At 38.8% G+C, this 27006-nt stretch overlaps 2 protein-coding genes across 2 annotated transcripts; one reads left to right on the forward strand and one right to left on the reverse strand.

Annotated features, from left to right (window-relative positions):
• Nucleotides 1-11960: 11960 nt before the first annotated feature.
• Nucleotides 11961-15651, reverse strand: snrpc (small nuclear ribonucleoprotein polypeptide C). Its single transcript, XM_072381666.1, has 6 exons — nucleotides 15551-15651; nucleotides 14699-14741; nucleotides 14481-14589; nucleotides 13410-13469; nucleotides 12886-12990; nucleotides 11961-12479 (listed from the first exon to the last, which is right to left on the reverse strand). Exons 1-6 carry the CDS (start codon nucleotides 15556-15558, stop codon nucleotides 12358-12360), a joined length of 447 nt encoding a protein of 148 aa, XP_072237767.1. The 5' UTR covers nucleotides 15559-15651; the 3' UTR covers nucleotides 11961-12357.
• Nucleotides 15652-17263: 1612 nt separating this feature from the next.
• ilrun (inflammation and lipid regulator with UBA-like and NBR1-like domains) lies at nucleotides 17264-26670 on the forward strand. Its single transcript, XM_072381667.1, has 5 exons — nucleotides 17264-17554; nucleotides 20264-20418; nucleotides 20546-20743; nucleotides 20998-21302; nucleotides 23326-26670. The coding sequence occupies exons 1-5, from the start codon at nucleotides 17397-17399 to the stop codon at nucleotides 23359-23361; spliced, it is 852 nt and encodes a 283-aa protein (XP_072237768.1). The 5' UTR covers nucleotides 17264-17396; the 3' UTR covers nucleotides 23362-26670.
• The last annotated feature ends 336 nt before the right edge of the window (nucleotides 26671-27006 follow it).

Raw genomic sequence — 27006 nt, forward strand, 5'->3', positions numbered from 1 at the left:
CGACTTTCTTGTGTCCGTTTTGGTCAATCAGTGTTAATAATTCTACATTTTGATTTAGTTTTTTCCATGTTTGATTTTTTGGTGTTTTTCTGGGGTTTGCTGCGCTTTAAAAAAAAGTAGTTTTCAAATAATTTTTTCCCCCTGGCTCCTGCTCCGTGACTGCACCTGGGTCCTCCTTCCTCGCCTCCTACCGAACCGTGACAGTAATACTGTATTGCATTAATAGCGAAAGCGTTTAAATGACACACACAAAAAAGTTAAATAACTAATAATGATATCAGGCATGTTTTTTTGCTGAAAAACTTGGTAATGATGACAGAAACGTGATCTAAAGATGATCCAAAACTGAAAATTCACCATGATGGCAGCACATAATTTTGAGCATATTACATGCAGTAAGAAATAGATCTAGATTGTTATTTAATGTATTTCTGTAGCACCAGTTTGTCTTCTTACTCCTACTCGAGTACCAACAGGAAAATCCTACATGTGAATATTCACTTTAAAGAATATAAACTTTAAAGTGACATTTGGGATTCAGAGAAAATTTAGATATCTCTGGTACTTTGGGTTTTCAAATATTGGCAAAGCAATCGTGATCCCATTTAAATACTCTGTTAGTTAACAAACCTAAACAAAAATCAACTTCTATTTTATCTCAAATCTAGAAAAAGTTTAGGAAGTACAGTGATAGATACTTTGTTTTGGCAATGTAACAAACAGCTATCAAATTGAAACAGGGAGCTTAAACATTTCTGTCATGAATTCCTACCCTCAAAAGCTGTTCATCAGTCATGCTATTTGAGCATTTTCTTAACGCTTCCTCTTTAAAAGGAAAATATATTTTTGGTTTGGTGTGATAAGGGAGAGCTTATTCTTCCATCATGCTGTGTGGTGTCACATGCCACAACAAATGCTGCCAGACGCAGAAGATTAAATCAACCAACAAATTTAACATGCTAGAAAGATCAGGATCAAAGTCAGAAACGATCGTGCACACACAGGTGTGTTCACCTGCGGCGTCTTCATGTATGGGAGACGTGTGCACCTCCGTTTATGGCTGCATATGTATCTGTATGCAGCATGTAGAGGTACATTTCCGTGTTGAAGCCAGAGGCACACAAAGCATCCTGGTTTAGGTTCAAGCCCTCTTTGATGCTCTCAGTGAAAACAATAAGAACAGCACAATGTGTTTGATTACAGTTACAGAATATTTGAATATCTAACATATGAAATAATAAAAAATAACCACTTTTCTGAAATTTAACTAAATGTAATAGCTAGCAAGTCACTGTATCTTATATAAAGCAGGATCTAATAGAATGAAGGAGAGGGCAATTAAAAGGATATAACAATTTATTTGTTGAATTATTTTTTTAAAGTGGGGTTGTGTAAAGTATTTATGAGTTGTCTTACCTGCAGAAGATGGCAGCAAGAGCCAAAAAGTCCTCCAGTCAAAACAAGCATATAAAAAAACATGAAGATACGTCACACTGTGTCATATGCTGGGACATTGGCACCATCTTGTGAAGAATGTGATAGCAGTCGAAGTGAATCATATACCGTGGACTTTTACACCACGTCCCTTTTGCACAACACAGTTACATGGACTGGCTCTGCATAATGTGACATGGTGTTGTATCCCAGACTGTGTTGGTACAAACCATACACCATATTGCTACAAGGAAGTTCTGTGGTTGAGAAAGTGTAACGACAAAATAAACATCTCGATAGAGAAGTGACGCCATGAACTGGCACAAAAAGAACAAGGGGCTCATACTTGTTCTTGTATTTACACTCTCAGTCTGGTCAGGTTTATGCACCTAAACCTTTTGGTTAAGTCTAGTAAAGGATCTTGGTTTGGTTTGAAACACCGTGCTTCTCAGCATTAATACAACATTCTGGATTGTGATACATGATACACTATATTTACCACTATCTTTACAATGCTTTGCTTTTGATGCCAAAGGTCCTGAAAAAGGGGTAATATGTGATGCTATCTGCAGTTAAAAAAAATGTTGTGACAAAGTAAAAAAATTGTACAATGCAGAAGTAAGACAGTGCAAACATCCACAGTGTAGCTCTCACATAGTAGTTTTTTGGGATGTCAAAAAATTTGCTCTTCTTGTGGCCTCTTTCTGAGCTGCTTTGTTAGTCTGGCATGTGCTCCAGGACTTGTTTCAAAAGCTCCAAACTGAGAGCACTCTGACCGCTGTGTACTGCAGGTAAGACACTGACTACTCATAAATACTTCACACAACCCCACTTCAAAAGAACCCAAAATATCCCTTTTAGAGGACAGAGGGGACAAAGGGACCGAGGGAAAAAAGAGGTGATACATAGAGGAGGATGCAGAGGAGAGCAAATAGAACAGAGAAGAGAAGGCAGGGTAATTACTCTATAGATAATGCTGACGTTCACAGCCAGGTCACTTCCAGTGCAACACCACCATAATAGCTGCCCTTGATAAGCTCCATATCCAGCCGGTACTGGAGATGTACGTCTAAATGATAGTGACGATATTGGCAGTCATGAATCAATCAGACATGCTCAATATATTCAGCTGTGAGTCATGAAATTCATTCTCAGGGAAGTGTAAGACGATCTATTTCCATTATGAGCCATTGCTTTAACACAGATTAAGAACACAAGTTGAGAATGAAGACATTAATCACTGTTCATAGCTGAAGAGAAATCCATTTATAAAAGAGGAGTTTAGACATCCTTGAGCCACAAAAAACCCCAGATAGGAGTGCTTTTTTACCAACACATTGAGCTGTTTGTTGCACAAAACTGGCCTAAACCTAGCCTGAAAATGTTTATTGCCATGTCTAAATCTGACTTCATCTTTAGATACCTAGTGCCTACCTGAAGCTTATAGCCTTTTTAACTTCTGAACTTAAAAGACTTTAAGAGGAAGAATCCTCTCCCATAAAAATAGACTCTGCCCCTGACTCTCTATTGAGCACATTTTTAGAAGCAATGTTACTTGTTGCTGGAGTAAAAAGAGACAGTATTCAAATGGTCAGACTAGCCTTCTGTCCGAATGATGTTTTCAGAATTAAAAGATGACCTCACAGGGAATGTTTCTTCAGACTTCAATTCAGCACATTCCTATTGTTTGGTGTGTATGAAATATGAAAAGCTCTGTCAGTAATCTGTAATGTGTGAATTATCATCTGCTCAGAAAAGAGTGGCTTCACAACATGAGCGCTCTCCGAGTGGAAATAAAATCTCAAGGATTTTTCTGTTTGAATGGATAAAAACAAATAGAGTGTTATCAAGCAGGAAGCTGACAAAATAACTCAAATCTTTGACTAAATAAAGAAAAAAATCAATGACAGAGCAATAGACCAGAGTGGATAGAAGTGTTGTGTTTACTTAAAGACAGATTTTGCTCATTTAACAGAGCCCAGTTCTCATATCAAACATTATTACATGCATGAGTGAGATGTTGTTGTTTTTTTATTTCACCTCTGGTGCAAATTCAATTTTCTGTATGGCAGATAACCAGGTAGACACTTGATTGCAAAGACAACTCTGACAAAGAACTGTGTACAGGTGAGGTGCACAGGATGGCTACTGCACTTTTAGTTTGCAACAGACTTTTAGTTCAGAAGGGTTTGAGTGTCTTTTGGGAGAGTTTGTAATGGCCGAATGCAACAAAGCTCAGTTCTTGTAAGCAGAGAGAAAAAAATCAATCAATAAACATGCTCATGAATCTATTAGTCATTCACACAATTCATACACACAAAATAGATATCCATGGGGTATATTCTAAGTTGGGTGACTTTCAAATTACTTTGTGGAAAAGAGAAATGTCCCAATGGGCAATAAACAAGCCATACCTAACCCAGAAGGTATACTGTGGGGCCCCACCAGGAGCCCATTGTACTAGTTTCTACTTTCAGCCCACGCTTTGGGTTGTCCCACTTATACATGATCAGGGCTTCACACTATCGGGCCCACATCTGCTCCTTATTTCATGCCAGTAGTGGGACAAACAGTGGGCTGCCCCTGTTGGCTTAATTTTCTGTCCACAGTGGCAACACAAGGACCCCAAAGGAAACAGTGTGTGCGGGGCTGTGGAGACTTTGTTGTTTATGCCCACAATACATATAAATAATAAGACAACAAGCAGTTGCCACAAGAAAAAATAAGCTTTATAATTTATGCTTTTTACAGTACTGCAGATACAGTACCTTGCCTTGTTTTATTGTTCTTGTCATGTGTCCGTTTCTGAATAAAATATGAGAAAAGCCAAGTTTACGTAAAAACAGCAACCAGTGACCAAAGTATTTAACCGAGGAATAAAAATATGTTAGAGTAAAATAAATAAAATGTATATAGAAAAGATAAAAGTACAAAACACAAATAAAAGCATGAGTAAAAGTACAAGGCACAAATAAAGACCGAAGTTAAAACAATGAAACCTGTAATGCTCAATATTAATCAATCAAGTTCAAGGTGAGGCCCCTCGGTGTGTGAGCAAAAACTAAGCAAATGTATGAGAAAGGCAATTACAGGTAAGATGATGAATAAAGGTTCAGGTAAAATGGAAACACTGGATAAATGTCGAGGAAGAATGTAGAGGTGAAAGAAAATATGTTTTCGAAATGAAGAGATAAGGTAAGATAATCTTGTGATAGCATATAAACATTGAACCAGGGAGACTCATAAAAGCTCGAATTTGCAACTACTTTTATATGCATGTATGGATAAGAACCATATGTTTGAGATTATGAGGCGCCTGATAAAAAATTCAAGCCCCTAAGATGAAGGTGAGGTTATTTTAAAGATTTATAAAGGAAAGTTATTCTATATATAGACTTTTGGAAAACAAAAACCTTCTTCTGTGCTTGAGTTTCTCATTTATTTCAGCTTTTATATATGAGTTTTTCTCTTCAGAGATGTTTATGATGTCTGAGGTATATGTCATGAAAGTCAGATTCGGTTCTGTTTCTAAGATTAGATTAATTTTATTCATTCAAATGTAATATGTTAACATATATGTAATAATATGTATCTGCTCTATGTAAACTGCAGTCTTACAGTGGACATTAAACATTTATCATCAATTGTCTTTTTAATAATTCTGTAAATCAAACTCTATTTGTTTGACTGCTCTTCATCATGTTCATTTCATCCCATTTCCCCGTGACACAGAAAACAGACCACATCCTCTAACAGACTCATGTCATAAAGAACACTGTAGAAAGTCATTTGTAACATTTCATCATGCAACGGCTCATGTTTGTGTCATAATACACCGTTTTACTTCACATCTGTATAAACTAGGACCATAAATTTGTAAATTCTTACAACCTTTTTAACTCCTATAGATACTTTTCTTTCTTTTTTTCTTGCTGTTTTACACTGCAGCTGTGCGTAACTATATAATCTCACGACTATCTGTAAATACATTAATTATTTTTCATTTTATTGCTAATTCCTTTCATAACAATGACATTGTAAATGTTATTTACCTTTCTGTCACTGTTACTTTAATACATTTTCATTTGAGCATTGATGCCATAATTTCCTTTGCAGAATTAATAATCAGTTTGTTTATCGGTCTATCTACAAAACGATCTGACTGTATCATATGGTCATCATTTTGAAATAGTTTCAGTTTTCATGTTTTATCAGAGCTTAATTTATTCTTGATTACTGAAACAAGCCCCAGCACAGCTTCTATATATTTACATCTCGAGAATTTGGGACAGGGACAACACGAGGCTGGGGGGACTCTGCCTCTCTAGGTGCTCTTTACATACCTGGTCATGTTTCTGACCTGTTGCTAATTAACCCGTTTAGCTGCAACATGTTCCTCCAGTTGTTTCTGTTTAATGCTGCTTACTTTTACAGCCTTTTGTTGTCATTGTTACATTTTTTCACAAAATGTAAAATGTCTAATTTTCACCACTCGATACTTTCTCTGTGTTCGTTGTGAATAAAATGTCGTTTTTTGAGATTTGTAAATCATTTCACCAATAAATGGATCAAATCCTGAATCCTGATCTGTAACGCTCACACATTTGCTCGATATAGACATCTTAAAGGAGTCTTAACAGCCACCTGTGGATGTGACGAATCGGCAGGCTGAAACGTCATACAGTGAATGTCTGATTTATTCTTAATTGTGATTTAATCTTAATTCTAATTACAAATATAGAACGATTATTCTGTTGCTAATTAGATTTTCACCTGCTGACTTAACTGCGTGTCTGGATAACATGTTTTTGGTGAGTTTCAGTTCTCAGTTCAAATCTAAATCTAAATAAAACATCCTAATATCTCTAGAAACATTTTCTCCTGTTTCACATGAATACTGTGTCAGCAGATAGTTTGACATAAATTGTTTGCTTGTTCTTTTGACTTCATGAAACTCAAATTTGAGGTTCAGAATACTTTGCATGCAAATGCTGATGGATTAATATTTAACATGGTTATCTATAAAACATGGTAATGCACAACAGAGCGGAGCAGGTGAAGGAGAATCACTGTCAGTGGCCACAATGCGCACAGCTGGCCACTGGCTGGTGGCTGCGAAGCAGGTTTCAGAACATTTATACTGAAGTTAGGCCACTAACAATGTTATAAATACACAAAAAATTCATCCAAAGGCAGCGAATGAGAAACTCTTATCGTCAGATTTTTACATTTTTCTAATGGTCTCAAGGACATCTTGGCAGGGCCTATCTGAGTGACCAGCGACACTCTCAGTAAAGTAAAACTAACCACTCTTCCCACATTGTGCTGACAGCAAATCAGTCCAAGAGGGAGCAGATTTGATGATAATTTCAGCTATCTCCCTGGTCACTGGCAAGAACCCTTTAATCAAATTAGCCTCAATTGAATTTGATTTGATGTCACTTTTCTGCTAACTGGCTAAGCTTTTCAATACAACAACCTGGCAGAAGAGAATAATTCACGATCGACAGAGAAGCCTTTGACTGTAAGCAGTGAACTGTGCAATAAAAAGTCAGTTCATTTTTCATAGAGGAAGTTAGTGAGAGATTAAATGTAAGCTTTGTTTTGTTGTCTCACATACTGCGGTGTAATACATCTGTATCAGCACAAAGGCCTGTAGGGGCCCCTACTGGCCAGCACAACCACCGTTTGGAACAAGCATATTCAGCCAGCTCTCCCTAAGGCCAAAGAAAATGGATATTGATCTGGAGCCATGACTAAATGGATTAAATTACAGAGTAGTGTTGGTAGCAGGACAGGAGAGAATGAGACAAGAGGGAGAAGGAAAGGAGATACAAGTGATAGGGAGAAAGACAAAAGAGAGGGGAAACGGGGAGACAGGTGGTATTGGAAGAGTCTACAAAAATCTTTGACTTAGACTGATTCCTTTCTCTCTTGTTCTTTTAATCCATAGCCCACCCAGCTCTGTGCAATGATCCTTGCTTGCCGTACTCCCAAGCATCATTCTGCTGTTCATGCAGTTATGAACCAATTGGCTTTAGAGGAATAGCTAGTCAGGGGATTATCATTTTCTATTCAGCCAAGGCTGTTGAGTGCTAAGACTGCTAACTGCATGCTGGGAGAAAAAGAAGATGCAGCATCATGAATACAGAGTCTGAATAATCTTGCAGAGAGCGTAAATCTGGTCGAATCTGGCCAGACGTCAGTCATAGTCAAATGTGTTTGGTACAAACAGTTAATCAATCTGCAGTCCTTCTTAAGCCTCTCTCCTGCATGGCCTTGCTGATGGGTCCAGGGCTGCAGAGAATCGCTTCCTGAGTGCCTCTCCTGTGAGCTCTGATATTCGTGACATTAATGCGTTCACTTGTGACAGGAATATCAAAGAGGTGAGCGTGAACTACACTGTAAAAATGAAAAACTGGCAGGAAAGCTTGGATCTCTGATGCAGCAAACCTCAACAGAATTTTAAGTTGTAACTTTGAGCCAGTAGCCACACAAAATCATCACCCGACTTGACAGCTTGAAGTTCCGTTAAGCTTTACAGCCGCTTTTAGCTCACCATTTCACAAGACATATACGGTTTTATCTGTTCAGGACCAGATGGCAGAGTTGACCAGTAACTGTGGAACATTTAGAAATTCAAAAAATAGACATTTTCCTCAGAAGGAATAAATAGAGAGTAGGAATAAGATTTAAGTTCACAAGGTTATAATGCAGCCTCCATATTGACTGAAGCCAGTTGATGTTTAGACAGCTGATAAGGTGCTTCTCCTTAGAGCTCTACCAAGCAAGGCTATCCGAGCAGAGGCCCCGGGGGATGCTCCAGGTGCTGTGGAAGGGATTATATCTTCCAGCTGACCTGGGAACGGCTGGGGGTCCCTCAAGAGTAGCTGGAGGAGGTTTCAGGAAACAGGAAGGCCCAGGCCCCCTGTTGATACACTAAAGTTTGATAGATTTTAGAATAGATGGATCTTTGCTGCATATTTGCTGCAGATTAAAATAGATGAAAATGATAATATAATTAAACATGATTTTAAATTGAGAAACACAAGAAGGTATTGAAAATATAAACTGTAGTAAATAGAAAGTTTTTACAGGTTAGATGAGTCCAGAATGATGTAAACATATAGTGAACGGCTGCCTGCCCTCATCTTTTTTTCACCTGGACAAATGCAGTCCTTCAAGACTGAAAAACATATCTATATATAGGTTAGTTAGGTTTTTTTTATTCTTAATTTTTCTCCAAAAACTGGGTTGCATGTTCACGATCGCTGTCCTCCTGTAAGACTCATTATAATCCGGAGTTCTTATTATTTCCTCAACTCCTGTGCTCTGATAATGAACACTTCTCCACTACACTTCATTCCCTCCAGGGCAGCGCTTCACGTCATGGCTAGATTGAATATTCATGAAAATTCCACCGATTTAAGATGACACATGGGCATCTGCCTTTGCTCGACATATGCATAAAATGTGCATTAGCATGGTTTTATTTCTGTCTCACTGATGTGGAGAGTAGATGTTTATAGGACATTTAATGGAATTCAGCCCTCAGAGAGGCCAGAAGATTGCATGTAATCTACCAGGGTCTCTTTGAAGATCACAATTTACAGCATGCATGACTGACAGCTCTCAAAAGTTATCTGATGTTGTGCACCGCTCTGTAACAGTTTGGACTGTCTTTGCAGTGCTTTCTCTCCAGTCAACCACGTCGTGAAGCATATGGCTATTACCCCTCCACAAATTTGTTTCTTTTTTGTCCATGGCCTAGAAATTTCCTAAACCACAGAGCCACGAACGTGTCCTCTGGGAGTGTGAGATACACAGAAATTTGACAGTCCAGGGAAGCTCAAAACCAGTCACTGCACATCATGCCAGTGTCTCGGCTCTAATTGCAGGGCATTGCAACTCTCTAGCTCCATCTGTTGAGAGCTTTTCTATAGTTAAAGGGAAATGTTAGTGATTACAAACAGAAATTACAACCCAGCGTAACCCTCTTGCAAGGCTTTGTACATATAAACGTCAGCTAAGATAATGATCCTCACATAAGGCCTGTAAGTCTTCAAACATGCTTGACTGAGTAAACTAATGAGGGTTGGGTCAGCTCTTTGTTGTTAAAGTAGAAAAATATTAGAAATATCCATCTGTTTTCTCTATTTGCATGTAATATTCGGAGTGATGCTCATCCCCCACAGCAGTACACTCTGTTCAGGTCAGTCTATCACAGGGATAACACTTCTGACAAACACACTGACACCTGCAGGCTGAGAGCACGCCACTAACACGGAGGAGGAGCTCACGTGGTGATGCTGGATTTAAAACAAGGACCTGTATGCTGACTATGCTGATCTTTAAAACACTGAACTTGCATCACACGCTCAGCTTGTCTTTAGATTTGGGTAAAAATCTAAAGCAAGAATAACGCGAGTATTTTCAGAATGATGAAGATTTTATTCAATAACAAAAGTAGGATGCATCACTGAACGCTCAGCAGAAAAACCAAACCTCTGAGTACGTTTGTTTTCCGAACTGCGCTCCGATTTGATCACGACTTAACTCAAGATTGTTCGTTTTTTTCCCCTCCAGGAGCAGAAACAAACATTGTGTTTTTCCTGATGTGTGATGTTGTGCCAAGCTCAGTATCAAACACACATACTGTACACCTTTTGTCACTGGCTAAAGACTGCACTCAGCTGCCAACTTGAAATTCTCAGCAGCAGCATTTTAATACTTACAGCATTCATAAATCAACGTCTAGGCAGATTCACTGTAATACTTTAAAAAGTGGATACGCCAAAACCATCACTCAACAGTCGCTTTAAAAAATAAAAATACAACATTAGCAGTAATTTACTGGCAATTCATTTCAGCTGTTCTCCACAGACTCCTGAGGAGAATATCTGGCTTTTTAGCTGCTAGATACTCCACTACGCTCTCCAACCCAGCTGCAGTAGGAACTGCTGATCATCTTATGCCACAGGGGTACAAGACTGTGTAAAAGTCTACAACTTCCCCTCATTTCTTTACATTTTCCTTCCAAGGAGCCAGACTTCCCTGTAATCATTTAAAAGGTCTTGAGGAATATTTCTCCAGGCTTTCTTCTTTGGACATTGGCTGCTTTTTATCTACTTTTTGAAGTCCTGTTCTTGTACCAGACCAGTTTCAGAGGAATGTGTGGGTTTTTTTGGATATGAAGTCATGCTGACATATGAATCATTCAAGCATAAAAGACACCTAACTCAAGGGATAAAATAGTGTTGTGTCTACACATAACAAGACAACTTTGCAAATAGCCAATTTTAAAGAATATCTTTAGGCACTTTGTTAACAACAGCCTGTCGCAAAGACAACTAAATTGTTTGTATTTCTTTGATTGCAACGAAAATTAACAAAGATGTCACAGTTTGATAGGAAATAAAACGTATTTTTGCATGAAAAAAGGCAATTCCCAAACGGCTGTCAGAAAATTAGTAAGAAAACTGAGGAGACAACAGAAGAAGTGTCAGGCCTAAAACATTATCTACAGCAGATGAACAGAATTTATTCAAGAAACAGGAAAAAAGGAAGGGAAACAGGGAGGAAAGGCTGAGGTATGCCAGATGACAAAAGAAGTGGACTGAAAATCAGTGGCAACAGGTCTTTCTGACAGAGAACAGAACAAAAGGCAGCCAACATCCAAAGAAGAGCTTTGAAATGTCCTTCATTATTCCTGAAGACCACTTAAAGAAATGACAAGAAAGCTCATCTAAGAGGGTTCAGGCTGTGTTGAAGAATAAAAGTGGTCAAATATTTACTTTCAAGCTTGTTAGAATTGTACAAAGACAGTTCTCGCCTTATATACTGCATTTCCATCGGTGTTTGCACATATTTCCCATTTTCTTGGGAATATAGAGAATGTGAAGCTGCGTCATGCTATACGGGATGCTGGGATGGAAGCGCTCTCCAGTTACATTGTTGACCGGTTTGTCCCCCCGGGACAAATCAATCTTTAATAAGATTGATTTGTGACAAAAGCTGATTTTGCTAATACTGTCTAATTTATCTAAAGAGGAGAGACTATTATAATTCTAAATACACCAGTTCTTATTTTACAGTTATATACACAGCAGGTTTATAAGTCATATCGATAATGAGGATGTCGTTTTTTTTTATTTGTTTTTTTAAACTTGCAGTGGACAGATGTTTATTATTCGGTTGTGAGGAGAAGATATAGGCCGAGGTATGATTTTAGAGGCAGATTCTACGGCCAAAGTGTAGAAAAACTATCCTGAAGTTTGAATTCAGGGCCATTAAACAACCTGAGCAAGCAACTAAACTATATGGCATCAACTTCAGATTCTCTATCAAATCAAAGAAAAATTGTAAAAGCCTGTTCAAAAAGATGAGGACATGTATGAACAAGATTAAATTCATCCTCACTCTGCATTTGTGACTTTAAAATCGTTCAAAAGTTGGTTGAAGGGCTTCAGTTTGACCAGAGATGCTGTGGTACTGTCTATCAAACATCAATATGAAGCACACATAAACTTGTTTGAAAGCATTGCTTTATTTCCTGAACCAATGCAATTGATATACAAAAACATTTCAAACCTAAAACAAAGAACGAAAAAAAACCGCAACAAATATTGTCAAGTAAAACGGTTTCTCAATGTGTGGCCTGAACAGCACGCCTGAGTGACGAGGTTTTCTAATCCTAATGATAAAAAGTTGAGGGTTTTGATAAAAGAAATTAGCTCAAATGAAGTGATTGGAAATAAATACCAGAAACTAAACTAAGTATCCAGAAATGACATAATTACAATCAGGGGCTTATAATAAAAGTTGAATGGACATTTAAAAAAGTCACACTGAAAAATCCAAATGGGTCTTCAACTGGACAGGATGTGTTCATGGCAACAAAGAGCGCAAAAAGTCCAATCAGCCTTATCTGTCTGGTCGCACCATGCCCGGCCTGACTGGCATCATCATCGGACGAGGATGACGCATCATGTGTGGCGGTCCTGGCATCATCTGCATGGGTCCTCCCATCGGCGGCCTCATGCCTCCTACATGTGACAGTGATATGAAGCTTTTTTATGACCGAAAGAGCAGGCGGTGCATTTAACTACTGCTGCAGGTTTGGAAATTAACCTTTTATCATCACACTATGAGCTACAACTGAATTGAAACATTGTATTAAATCAAAATGAAGAAAAGCTGCAGATCTTCACTGTTTGAGCAACAAAAAACAGCAGATCGTGTAGCTTTTTCAAAAGACTTAACTATCAAAACTGTCATTCGTTTATTGAGCGATTTCAAAACAAGTCTATTACGATACGAGCAAACATTATTAGAAGAGAGCAAACAGAACTGCAGCGCGTCAAATTCTGCTAACAAACAAAACTACACTGTGTCAGTAATCAGATGTGTGCATGTGAGATACAAAAATCTTCAAAGACTGGTGACTCTTACCAGGCCCGCCGGGCATCATCCCATGTGGTGGAGGCCCCATCATGGGCATCATAGGTGGACCCCCCATGGGAGGTGTTGGCAGCATGCCTGGTCGAGGAGGACCAGCTGTATTAAAACAAATGTTAGTGTGCAATTACTGCTGTGGACTATGAGACTCAGAGGTATTGCAGCAAATGACGCTACACTACGACAACTCAACGCATTCAGACATAAGACCTTAAAAAAACAAACAAAAAAAAAAACAAAAACGCACATGTCACTCAGTTTTAATGTGTTAATGAGCATCGACTTTCAATAGAGTCAAACAAAAAGATGATACCAAATATAATAACAAATAAATTTTTATATTTGACCAAGATGTTATTTCCAGCAGAAATATAAAGCTTCACAATTACTACTGGCGTGTTATTTAAGAAGAGAAATATGCTGATTGCCACGTGAGTACAAGTTTAACAATAGAAATCCGGTGTCCTCGTTATGGTTGGTTAATCAAATTAAACAGAGCTGAGAGATGATGGACTCACCTGGGGGAGGGCCACCGGGGAACGGTGTGGGAGGAATCTTTCCCTGCTGAAACGCAGCGGCTGTTGGGAGAAAAGAGGCAACATTCACACTCAAATATTTGTTTTAGAGCAAGAATTAGGTACAGAACCGTGCCCGTCTGTATCCGTCATTGCCTTTTTTTTTTTTTTTTACAGATTAAAATTAGTGAGAAAATGATGCTGCTTTGGGATGTAAAATTAATGGAATTTCTAATGAGACAAAACATTGTTTAGCCAACTATGTTTATGTTGCAAAGAGGAATTTCTTCTGTGAAACATTGCATGCCTTCAGAGTGGAACAAAATGTACGTTAGGTTTGAATCATATGTCTGATTAGTGGGATATATAATCTCTGAGGGGGCCAGAATAAGCCGATGTGCACAGCGCTTCAATATCTCACATAAGCGCACCAGCCCGCTCTGTGTGGCATATGAAGCAGGCTTTTTAATGTGTACGTCTAACCAGGCTACTCCTAAAGTAGAGGTCAGGAGAGGTCAGTTTCACATTTAAGTTGAGAGTGCTGCAAACGTCAGCTGAACCCTAAAAGGCTTTGAGAGCCTGAACAGGATTTAAAATGGCTTGAACAGGCACACAAACAAAATCTTGCATGGTTTTCACTCTCTAAACAAGACACTGATGTTATGGTTGGAGTGTAGGCTAATCAGGTTTGTAAGTCAAATCAGATCTTTGAGACAACAAGTGATTGGATCAGATTTGTGTGTCCAGGCACAAAATCATTGATGGAGGACTGTTGTCCTCCATGTTGTATGCAAATCCCTCCGCTGGTTCAGCCGCCGCTCCAGATTACATGTAAATACATGTATAAAGTTTTTAATGCCTGCTTTTGGCAGTTTTTGCCTTTTATGAAACTTTTGATGTAGCAAACACATCTTAAATGTATGTTCACACAAAGAACCAGCTTTTTCTCCTTTTTCAAAAAGCATCTGTAGAAATTCTGAATCATACTTCAAACTACAGTCGCATGTATTATGCAGACTCTCTGAAACCAGAGTCTTCAAAATGCGAACACCTAATACAATTCTTTTTACTCACTTGTTTTGTCGATCAGGCTCTGAGCCTGCTCCTCCATCCATTTCTGGTAGTAATCCTTCACATTTTCTTTGTGTTTTCGGCCGCTGCAGTGAGTCTTCCTCACCGATGGCTTGGAGAGAAAACAGAATTAAATCATTTATATTCAAGAGGGGCGGAAAAGATTATTTACGTATTCTATAAAGATTTTCCACAAGTTCAGTGGACACGAAACAACTTACCGAGTCATGTGTAAGGTAGGTATCACAGTAGTCGCAGTAAAACCTGTGTGATGTTGAGATTTAAAAAGATTTTTTAAAAACGGCTGGGCTTAACACGCATAAATCCGCAGCTGCATTATTCATAATATTATTCTTAATTCACACAAACAGTTCCTGAACCAGCTGGTGTAGTTGAGTGAGAAATTACAAAAGTCACAAGACATACTGAAAAAGGTTCCTCGAAGAAAGCATTTGAGTTGCTACTAAGTTATTTGGGGATTGTGTGCAGGATTTAAACAGAGTCCAAAAATAAAAACCTTGTCTCTTCACAGAGTAAAATCTTGTTTAAAACATAAATTTAAAAAAAGTAAAATCTCAATCTAAACCCATAGACGACAACAGCTAAATTAACTATCAAAACTTTTCAAAAGTAACAACTGCATGACGAATATTTTGCCAGTTATGTCAGTTATTAGTGTCATGTAGTGAAATGGGATAAAATGCCCGAAAACTCAAGAACAAACTAACAAACGGGTTTGAGGTGAAGTTGTTTAGTCAAAAATGTAACCGCTGTCTCGTTGGGTTAACTTAATAAACTCTGGCCTACAAAACTGTTTAACACGATTTTAATATGGATATTTTACGTGCTAATCTATGCTAGTAAACGCTTTCACCGATGGTACCTGCAGCAAATAGACGCATCCCAGACAAAGCGCAAAGCATTTTATATAAAAATCGGCGACGAGTAAAACATTTCAGACATTTTCTTACCACCGGACGTCACAGACGACACATTTACAAATACTAATCTGGATGAACAAAGGGAATTAACTATCAAGCATTAATAAACTGAACAAATGTCTCTGGACTTACTTAGGCATGATTTGAAGCAAGCTCTGAAGAGAGCGCGATTCCTGTGCAGCCTATAACTGCCCCGACCAGAAATTGAGCCGAGCCGTCATTAGTTCCGCCTGGCCAAGAAGTAACTGAAAGGAGGCAAAGGTTCCGTTTGTTTGAATCCATTTTTGTCTCAGTCAAACTCGATAGTTCAGCTATTACAGGAGAAGCTGTTGATTAAAAATAAACGTTGGTTTTATAGTTAGTTCTGTTGAAAACAACAATAATAGTAACATAAATATTCTTAATCAGCGATTACGTTGCACTGCCACACAATATCATATATTTTGTTGAAATATTGATATATTACCATGTCATATACACATCATTTTAATACAGTTTCTGGTTAAAGTGAAATTAATTCTTTATGATAAATAAAATTAAGCTTTTTGCTCACTAATTTCTCAATTATGTCCTTAATTTCTTACTGAAAGGAATCATAAGTTTATGTTTATGCATTTAGCTGATGCTTTTATCCGAAGCAACTTACATTAGTAGGCAGTCAGGGGAAGGGGTCTTGCCTGAAGACCCCTACTGGAGGTAGTACCTTTCATGAAGGAGATTTGGATCCTTGTCACCCACATGAAAGGTGGCAATCTTACCACTACACTATCCAGACCCAGAATAGAATTGAATAGAATTTAGAATAGAATTACTCAAAAATAAGTCCCTCAAAACTCAATGATCAGTAGTAATATGATGATTCAGACCACTACTGCAAGTATCAGAAGAAATTAACAAAATCAACATCAAGAATGTTGGGATTTGGTACCAATCATGAAGAAATTCCTGTTTGCAGTATTACAAAGAAACTTGTGATTTCATCACAAAATGTTGAGTCGAGTCAGAGCCATAACCATAATTTTACATTGCTCCAAAGAAGAAAAAAACTTAAATAAGTTCTAATTATTTAGTTTCTAATCATTTAGTATAATTGGTATCAGCTTTATGATTTCTGCTAATATTATACTCAAGCTAAGTGTAAGTGTAAGTTACTGAGGTATATTGCAACCTCAAAGATATTCATAACCACTATCAAACACTAGATATTCAAATGTAATTAGAAAAAAATCTGGGAGGATGTCAAACTTTTACTTCCACTAACACTGTTTGATATACAGAGTCTGCAACAACATTTCCTGCAGATGTTGTCTATGTCACTGAAGGACTTGTCTTGACAAAAATAGCTCTTCAGGAAAAACACCCAGGTTGCTAAACTGACTGCCTGCAGTCCAGATCTGACTCCTTGAAAAAATGTACTCCTCGTAATACAGGAATTGGTATAAAACAAAAAAACAAAAACAATGATAAGCATAACCTTAAAGAAACTTTTTAAATGTGATGTTGGCACCAAATCACAATTAATATTTATTTTCATATAAATAAAAAAAGATAAACACATCCATCAGCATAGACTACATTTTCTTAAGATGGAGCTCAATGTTAGGTCATTGTTTTAAGTTTCGTAAAAAATAATGTGGATCAACCCACATCAAAACACGCTTGAAACTTGATTGTTTGACTGTTATTTATCGGGTTTAAAATATACTATATCAATCAAGTTAATTTGGAAGTACCGAGCGGAAAAATGAACAACATGAATTTCATTGATAAACCAATGAAAATGTGGCCACAAATAGCAACAGATGACGTTGAATGTGACGCTCTCGCTGTTGCAACGTCAAACATCGTCCCCCTGGTCGTGCCATGCGCACTGACGGTTGTTGTTGTTGAGCTGGTTGTTATGGCTGGACAAGGCCTCGGACTGAACTGAGAGAGGACCCCCACACCACCCGTCTCTGCCACGGGACACCCGCCACCCATGGACGGCACGGACATGGACGTGGACGCGGAGCTCATGCAGAAGTTCAGCTGCATGGGCACCACGGACAAGGACGTCCTAATATCGGAGTTTCAGAGGCTACTGGGCTTCCAGCTTAACCCAGCCGGCTGCGCCTTCTTCCTGGACATGACCAACTGGTGAGCGCGGGGATAGGGGGGGCCTGTTGTCGACCAGCAACATGACGCTAATCTTGCTGCACAATTTGCCAGTTAGCGTATGTTGAAATATTTTTTAAAGAACTACCGGGAGCTACACATGGTGCTTAGTTAATGATGGTCGTAGCTGTATGGATAATTTATTCGTCCCTTTACGGGAAATGGCAGTTAACTCTTACTGGGCGATCAGTGGCAAACGGAAGTGAAATCTAAAGTTTGCTTCGACCAGGAATTGCAATAAGGTGAAAAGGGTACATAAACATTGAGCAAGCAGGCTAATGAGCTAGCATGCTAATTCACACACAACGAGCTTTCGGTGGCTTTGATTGTGACTGCTATGTTACATAATAGCGTGAGGAGCCAGTTTTAAGTGAGCTCTTCGGGAAGCCACAACTCAAGGCAGCGCCAGCCGCCGCACGTAGGTGTGATGACGTAACCAGTCGTGATCTATCGACAACAAGTGGGCTTGATCAAACCGTCTCCGTGTCCCCGCTCAGCTGAATTCTCCCATTTAATTGTTCTGCAATCAGTGGCTCTGGTGGCTTGATGGTAAAATCCGACCAAATAGCAGAATTTACACGTCCTCCGTTTGGAGTCATATTACGAAAATATGATGTCATCAAGCGACAGATGTCGGAGGTCGTTTTTTTTTTGGGGGGGGGGGGGGTTTCTAACAAAGAATTTACAACATTTATAATCACCTCGATCCGGATGAATTATGTCTCACTATAATTTAATTTTCAGGTTTGTCACATCATTCATCACAAACAAATTAGCATCGTTATCAGGTAGTTTTTACCATTATATGTGTTACAGTGGCCAATTGGAGTTCTTTGTTTGTTTTATGTCTGTATATTCTAAAATGTGTTATTCTAACTATTAAAATCAAGTGAACACCTACACCGATCAGTCGTGACAGCTTCACTGATATTGAGCAGGTCCTCTTCATGCCTTCATCAGTCAGGATGTGGGTGTACAACATCTGGGGGTGTCCTGGAGTCTTTCAGACTTGTGGATGGCAGGGTGGGTATGTAGTGGACTCTGCTTGTTTCCCACAAATGCCATCATATCCCATCATATTGGTATCCAAATAGCTTTTGGTCTGGGTTCAAAGTTATTTTTACAGTTTATAGGGCATGATTTTAGAGCCCTTCCTAAGCAGTTTTTGCTGGTGTGCTGTTGCTGAATGAGTGGACTGTAATTAGTCTGCAGAAATGTTTAGGTTGGTAGCAAATGTCAAAGTAACATCCATGTGAATGACACAATGCATGTACTCCCAGCAGAATATTAGATTTGAATAAGATGAGGAGCAGTTTTAATGTTGTGGCTGATCTTTACAGTGCCATTTCCAAAAAAGTTAGGACGCTGTTTAAAATATGAATAAATAAAAACCAGAATGCAATGACTTGCAAACAACAAACTAACATTTTATACACAATGGAAAATAGAAAACATAACCAACATTGAAAGTAAGATATTTTACTATTTCATGAACAATATGGGCTCATGTTGAGTTTGATGGCAGCAACATGTTGTAATGGAAGCAGTGTGCGGTTTAACCTTGTCTTGCTGAAATATGCAAGGCCTTCCCTGAGATAGTCTGGACGGGAGCATGTGTTGCTCTAACACAGGTACATACTTTTCAGCATCGGTGGTGCCTTGGATTCTGTTTTTATCAATATTTTACACACCGTCCCAACTCGTTTGGAACTGGGGGTTGTAAATGTCTTCATGTAATTAGAAAATGATCTCGCAGCAGTCTCACTGACAATGCTGTTAGCACTTTAAATATGTCTGCATTCGTTTTTCTGTTTGTTTACAGCCTAGTTTTTTTTCATCAAGTAGTATCAAATAATAGTCAGCTTATCATTTGATTAGCTGGATGATCAGTATATCGCTGTTGATTACGATAGTTATGCTTTGTCTGTTAAAACAGATGCGCTGAGTCTTTTCTGACTGTGTAGCAGTTGGTGTCAAGATGGTCAGTGTTAAGTCAGTATTGTCCCTTGCTCAACCTGGAGTCTAGATATGTAAGTATTTACTTCAAACTGGAGATGTGGACCTTGACACGTGGATATTTACCAGACAGCAGTGTTTTAATGAAAGGCATTATTACACTGCAGTGTGCCAAGTGCAAAATTCAGTGTTTTGACACGCTAGCATGACTTGTCGACATGACATCTTGTCCAAAAAGGACTCGAAGGGCATTGGAACGATGATTCTCTTGAAGTATTATCCAATCTCACGCAAATGGCTAATATCCCAGACCGCTGCTTCCATCACTGTTGTGGTTATGTCTGAATGAAGTCATTAGGAGCGTAATTGTAAAAGTGTCAAATGACTGAATGCCTGCGCTTTAACAGATCGATTAGTGCTAATAATGCTGGCCTGTTGAAATCCATTTTAGGGTGGATATTTCTCGTTCAGTATCTGATGAGTAGCAGAAGTGAGCTGCAGTACCTTTTCAAGCCCTAGTAGTTTTGATTATTGTGACATCTGTCTCATCTCTTTTGGAGGTGAAACAAGTGTTCAAGCCTCCTGACGTGCTAAGTATTACTATTATTAACATTGTGAAACAAAGTTACAAAGCAAAAGTCTTTCCAAGTGCAAAGTGTTGACAGACTGTTCTGTAGATGTTACTTGGTTAATGTTGACCCTTGATAACATTGTTTTTGTTCTGTGTTGGAGCAGGAACCTGCAGGCTGCTATTGGTGCATATTATGACTGCGAAAGCCCCAACATCAACACGCCATCCATGTCATTTGTTGAAGATGTGACAATTGGGGAAGGAGAGTCTGTCCCTCCAGATACGCCGTTCACAAAAACCTGGAGGATACAAAACACAGGTGCATGCCAGTGCATTTACCCTTTTATGCGTAGTTAAGTATCATTTTTAACTCAGGAAAAAGTCACAGAGGTAATGATTTCTGTATTTATTTTCCTTTTGACTGAATTCATTTGTGTAAATTGTAGGTGCAGAGTCGTGGCCGCCGGGGGTTTGTCTTAAGTACATCGGAGGGGATCAGTTTGGGCATGTAAACACCGTTATGGTGAAGTCTCTAGACCCACAGGAAATCTCAGATGTGAGTGTGCAGATGCGAAGTCCCACAAATCCAGGCATGTACCAGGGCCAGTGGAGGATGTGTACAGCCACTGGATTATTTTACGGAGGTAGGAGAACGGCATGGCTTCAGTTATAACTCAGCTCATTAGGCTGCAACTAACTTTTGTTTTCATTTTGTACTGACATGTTCACTTGTCTTTGCTGCAATTTTCTTGAGTCCAGGGTGATACCCTTGCATTACTTCCTTTGCCATCTAAACAAAAAATGTTATTACAATGGAAAATAAAAGACCCAGAAGATCTGTACATTGCTCAGTCATATGGAGTGATTCCATGTTTGTGCATGTTCCTGTTTTCTGCAGATGTAATCTGGGTGATTCTTAGTGTGGAAGTTGGAGGCCTCCTTGGCGTGACTCAGCAGCTTTCCTCCTTCGAGACAGAATTTAACACGCAACCCCAGCGCAATGTGCAGGGAGACTTCAACCCCTTTGCCTCGCCACAGAAGAACAAGCATGATGCCACTGACAACGGTTTCAGAGATCCCGGTGGAGCGTGGGAACGCACACAAGAGCCAATCCAGCAAGATCAGAATGGACTGTCTCATAATGCTGTAAATAGAGCGTCAAATGGTCTCCAAACCAATCTTTCCATGGTGACTTATGGCCAGGTATGTATAAATAGATTTAAGACTAGATTTAAGTTTATCAAGTGCTTTTTCTGTTGTAGAAACCTCATAGTGTGGGGCAGGTCGGTCAAAATGGTCTGACATTAGGAGTGCTCTGGATCCATCTGCTGGATCTGGAATAGGATATCTGTATCTGAGTTTAAAAGATGTCTGGTTTAAAAGGTTTAAGAGCCACGTTGTTACCTCTTTTAGACCAAAGTCATTCCAGCGCTGGTTCAGACTTGGTGCTGGAGCCAGTTCTAAGTGGGTTCTAGCCAAGAATTGATTTGGTTTTCTGCAGCCAGAGAGGATGTTTACGTGGCTCCAGAAAGACAAATAATTTTGTTTTCACCAAAAAGCTGCAACTGATATGTGAAAAGGGCTAAGTTTAAAGCTTCAGCTTCAGCAGGCCCGAGGAAATGATGGGAACACTAAGTTCATCTTCCTCCATTACTGCTTCAGCTTCACATCCATGAAGTAAGAAGACTGGAGGCAACACTGGCCTCGGATGTTTAAACACGGGGGTTGAGATGATCTGACGTAAGCAGTTCTTTGCTCTGGCCCAGCAAAGACTTGGTAGCACCGTTTTTTTTTTTTTTTTTTTGGTGCTGGAGCCAGAGCTTTGGCAGTTGAAACAGATGGAACTGGTTCTAAGTTTATTCTCTGGCTCGTGACGATAAGCCCTGCAACACTGAAACCTTCTATTTGTAATGAGATGTGTTATTTGCAGCCGCAGGACAAAGTTTCACAGTAGCACCAGATGATTTGGCAGTTTTACTTTCTCTTTGGCTCTGAGCCCCCAAGCCCTCCAGGGTGGTTTCAGGCCCAGGAATGTGCACAGCAAAAGTCAGTGTTCTTCACTGAGTCAGAAGCACTTACTTTTAATGTTCACAAACTTCTCTGGTGCTCCTTTATGAAGCCCAAAAAGTCACACAAATAAAAAGAATGGGCAAACTCATTAATGTGCCTGTTGCAAAAGAAAATGCTGCTCTGAAAGCGTTGCATGTATTGCTGCTTCAGTTGCATAGTTTGTCCCAAACTGTTGAGCTTTTAAATGTTATTGAATTTAAGTGTTGAATGCTATATCAATATATATCTTGTGTATATCTGGATATTTTTGGCAGAGGAGCAGAATGGTACGTCCTGATGGGAGTTCACACACACTAATAACCCAAATGTATTCTTTAAAACCTGGTCATCATCCTCATCTCTTATCAAACCGAGTCCAGGATGACGCTAAATGACTTTTCCTGTGGGTATTGCTGTATTGGAGCCTCACCCTAAGCACTGCGAAACTTCTTTGCAGTCTGACATCTGTTTGGAGACTTTCAGAGTGGAAAGTGTTGTGATAAAACTTTCTTGTAACTGAAAGATCTCTCAGTACAGAAACTATAAACTCTTTATGTTGGAGTCATTTTGACTGCACAGTCTGATCTCCAGTTACCACCTAAGTCATGATCCCACTTAACACTACTTGTTTATTGATGAGTCATCGCTTGCGTTTTATAATGTGTAATTATTTTACAGTTGAATGACCCAGTTTTTGTCTTCTGTAAGTATTACAGGCATTCAGCTTGTTGCTAATTTTCTGTGAACGCACTGCTTTATGAAACAAAGTTAGTCGTTTCTGTTGATTGAAGCTGCCCGTCAGCTTTGAGTCTCACTTACTCGATTGAATATGCAGCTGCATCATTATTAGATTATACAGAGGTATCACATTGTGGATGAACCTTTGTTCGTAGTTTGAAGTCACAGGCTCGCCGTGGGTGGCTGAACAGGACTGTTGAGAACCATTTGACTTGGTTAGCCAGCTTGCATTTAAGAGAGGGAATTATTCAAAACGACTTTGACTAAGTGGTTTCCTAATAAATGCTAAAGACCTTGTAACGGCCCTAAAACTGGAGGTAATAGCAGACTTTATAGTGGCTCCGAAGCATACATCACTTCTTAGAGGTCGTCACATGAGTTTTGTGTTGTAATGGACCCTCAGACGAAAAAGTAAAACCCTTTCTCTCATTTTTTCCAGGGTATTCATGGTCCCTATCCATTTGGACAGAGCTAGAATGACAAAGACCCCCTCACTCCCGTGGTGATTGATGAGCTTAACACCCTGGGCGTCCTTAAATGCAGAGGAGTTGGAGGGGGAAGGAACAGTTGTTTTATACTGACTCATTGGTCCTTTCCACAGAAACACAAACGACAGAAAGGTGATAAGTCGCATCTGCTACGGCGACACTTCGCACCTGAGGTCAACACCCGGATCGCATGTGTGAATGCTTCATTTAAAGAGTGCTATAAACCTGTAAAGGCAGATACACATGACTATTTTTTATTTCCACTGTCAAACACACCTAATTAAAGGGAAAATCACCCTAAACAATCTACATCTAATTTGGTATTCCCATGGGCAGCTGAAGACTTTCTCTTTTTGGGGTTCCTACACGGATCTGGAATATTTTGAAAATGACTGACAGTAGTTCAGAAATGAGCAATGGTCATAGATCATTTTGGGCCTGAGTTTGATTTTTTTTTAATTATTATTTTTTTTTTATTGTTTGTCAGTCCTTCACATGATAGCCTTACATCATGGCTACAAATCTGACTTGCTTTAGGCTGTTCTTTAAAGATGGATTCCATTGTGTGTGTGGTCATGAAAGAACATGGTTTAACATGTTGGAGTGATCTTTGCCCTTAAGTTGCCTTCATTTGTGGGTCGGGTGATTGGCGATGGTAAAGATTCACAGCTTCACATCTTTTTAGTTTTTCATTCCTTGGACAACAAACTACAGGGATACTCAGAGATGTTGTTCTCAGCCAATGCCAAAGGCCTGTTTCACAATTTTAAAGCAAAGTGATCCACATTTTCATAAGAACCTGTGGGTTCTTTCTTTGACAGTGCCTGTTTTCTCCAGCAAAAGTCATGAAATTCATTTTTTTTTAGTACAAACATTGGTAGGACATGCCACTAGATGAAAATGGATCATATGGCCAAGTCAAACATAGAATATATGTCCATTAATTCCAGTTTTTATCACCATTTCTGTCTGACTTTGACGTAGGTGTCCATTTTTTTGCTTCTGTTTTGTCATCAGACTGAGGGACTGGAGTTGGAATTAAGCTAATAACTAACTTCAGCTTCAACAATTGGTTTGATTTTCTTCATTTGGTCTTTTTGTTTTCAGATCAGATTAAATTGCATTTGAATTATGAATAACAAATCGGACATTTGATCATAAACATAATTGAACATTTTTGGCTCTCTTGAGTTCAGGCATCAATATCTGCTGTTTTTTCAAACCTCAACACTCAAACTGGGCAGTTATTCCTTCATTGACTCTACCCATTTGTTTTCCAGGCATAAGTTGCCCCTTTTTCTTTTGGAGATCAAGAGTGTGGGTCATCTAGCCCATAAAACAGTGCATTGAGGGCCATTTGGGTAGCCAAAGGACCACAATCCCATGAGTGGGCTTTGAGCCCAGGTTGCTGTGCCAGTTCAGAAAACACATATTAACCTATTTGCTTTTACCAAACAAAGATATTAAAGAATTATGTATTTATGATTTGATTTTTATCTATTTTTTTTCTGCTTTTAGGGGTAAAGACACAGTAAACAACATAAAACCGCCAGATGCAACACTAAAACTTAGTCACGAACCAACACTAAGCATTCCACCGTTCCTGTCCACGACTTTCACATAAGAGGAGTTTCTTATGTCCAGGGCAAGCTTTGCAAAGAAAATATTTAAAATGTTTGTGTAGGAACCCCGTTTCTCCCAAAGATAAAAATTCAGAGAGCCAAGACACTAATCAGTGCTGTCCCACAGCAACAGTCTGCAGAGCCCTGATTCAGACTGCGTGGGACAAGGTGAGTTTTTTTTAGGGTGGGTTTTCTCAAATAAATAGGTGTTGAAGCTTAGAAAGGATGCAAGTGAGTTTGAGCAAGTGAGGTGTGACGAGGGGTTGAAAAAGCCATCTAAATCTATTTTGCCTGGTGAGTGAATGTAGTTTCTGAGTCCATGTCTACAGTATGTGTATTAAATATAAATGTGTCTGCGTGTATGCCTGTTATGTGGGCATGTATGTTAATGGTTTCACTTTGATTTAACTGACATGAAATGGTGTATACTACTTGGGTAAAGGATGACTTGACACAAACGCATCATTGTTGAGAGAGCTTTAATAGACGTGTACCTCAGAAGTATTTTTGAGTGATTCTGCACCGTTTGGAACTGAACCGAATCAACAAGTACCCTGATGTTATTTATTTGCTGTCTATTTGTGCACTGCAGATTCAAAATGTCCCATATGCAGCCAGTAGGTGGTGCTAAAAATCCGATTACCAACTCAAACTTGACAGGCTGAGTACCTTTGTTTAAAAAAGAAAAAAAAGAAAAAAAAAAGGTGATAAATTGTGGTTTGGGCCTGGCAGGATCGTTAAAGTATGAGATTTAACTGTTTGCATCAGCATTATTAGCACTGCTGTTTTGTTGACTATTTGCACTATGCTGTCGACCACCTCTGAAAAGAAAAAAAGAAGCGATTTTTGGCTTTTTGTGGATTGTGACACCAGCATTTTCAAAAAAGAAAAGAAAATCTGTTGATTTGGTTGGTTGCAACTTTTCAACATGAAGCTGTCTGATGTTAAAGATGAAGATGAATTTTCCTGTTATTTAGATCATATGAATGAGATTGTCTGCTGTTAAACCTGAAGTTTTCTTTCAGCCTTGCTATGTTCATTATGTCTGTGATTTTCATGTATTTTTGGCTTAAAATAAAAAGGAAAGAAAAAAATGTTGATAGAACTCCACATTAGTTGTACCATGTTTTTTTCTTTTTTTCTGAGGAGATATTCAAACACGATCGATTGTCATGTCTTAAAATTTACGAAACTCCCCAAATGATCATACGGAACATTTGAATGTCATCCGTTGCATGAGTTTGTTGCTACCGTCACAGTGCTAGCTAATTTGTAAAATTCACCAGCACCTTGTGTTGCAGCTCTGTTGTTTTTGTACCGAGAGTCATCTGAGAGTCCTCCTCCCAAACAGTATACACTGTTCTTTAATGCCTCTTTTAGTCTCAGCAGGTTTTGTGTGCTTGTGTGAGTGTGTGTGCTTCCTTTGTGTGATAGCTGGTCAAGTGTGAGAGAAACATGTCGAGGAAGTCTAAATATTGCTGGATTCATTCTTAAGTTTTATAGTTTGTGACTATGTATGGACATGAGATGGGTGGCATGGTGAGTGGATGAGATGAAAGTTTACATCGTCCTAAGATAGCACATTTATCTGAAGAGAAATTGTCAAATAAAGCTTTTTTTTCCCTGTATCTATAATTCAGCATTTGTATGATTAAATTAACACTGAAACAATGACTAAGTTGTCTTTTTTGAAGAAGCCATGTAACATATTGAGATTTTCTTTAATAGATTTCTTTTGTTACTTTAGGTATTACACAGGCTCAGACACCATAACGTAATTGTAAAAATGCTGTTTACGATGAAGCTGTGTTCAAATGTACTTAATCTCCTGAAAACCCCATGTGATGAAAGTTTCTGCCTTTATTTAAATTTGACAAAAACAACAAGACCGAGCTACAGGAACAACTCCAACATCTCTCTTATCATCGTTCAGGCTATATATGGGCATATATGACTATAATGTTCCAGTGGAGGAGGAGGATTACAGTGCTTTTTAACAACAAGTAGTTT

Source organism: Leuresthes tenuis, unplaced genomic scaffold, assembly GCF_036924035.1.
Source record: "Leuresthes tenuis unplaced genomic scaffold, fLeuTen1.0.hap1 SCAF_3, whole genome shotgun sequence".
Lineage (NCBI taxonomy): Eukaryota > Metazoa > Chordata > Actinopteri > Atheriniformes > Atherinopsidae > Leuresthes > Leuresthes tenuis.

Excerpts from the sequence above, each read along its gene's own strand:
- ilrun (XM_072381667.1), top strand. The coding sequence starts at position 17,397 with ATGGACGGCACGGACATGGACGTGGACGCGGAGCTCATGCAGAAGTTC. Across the intron at positions 20,419-20,545 it reads CTGGAGGATACAAAACACAG|GTGCAGAGTCGTGGCCGCCG; the intron begins GTGCATGCCAGT and ends TGTAAATTGTAG. Across the intron at positions 21,303-23,325 it reads CCATGGTGACTTATGGCCAG|GGTATTCATGGTCCCTATCC; the intron begins GTATGTATAAAT and ends CATTTTTTCCAG.
- snrpc (XM_072381666.1), bottom strand. Across the intron at positions 14,590-14,698 it reads CCTACCTTACACATGACTCG|CCATCGGTGAGGAAGACTCA; the intron begins GTAAGTTGTTTC and ends TTTCTCTCCAAG. Across the intron at positions 12,480-12,885 it reads GATGATGCCCGGCGGGCCTG|GAGGCATGAGGCCGCCGATG; the intron begins GTAAGAGTCACC and ends TGTCACATGTAG.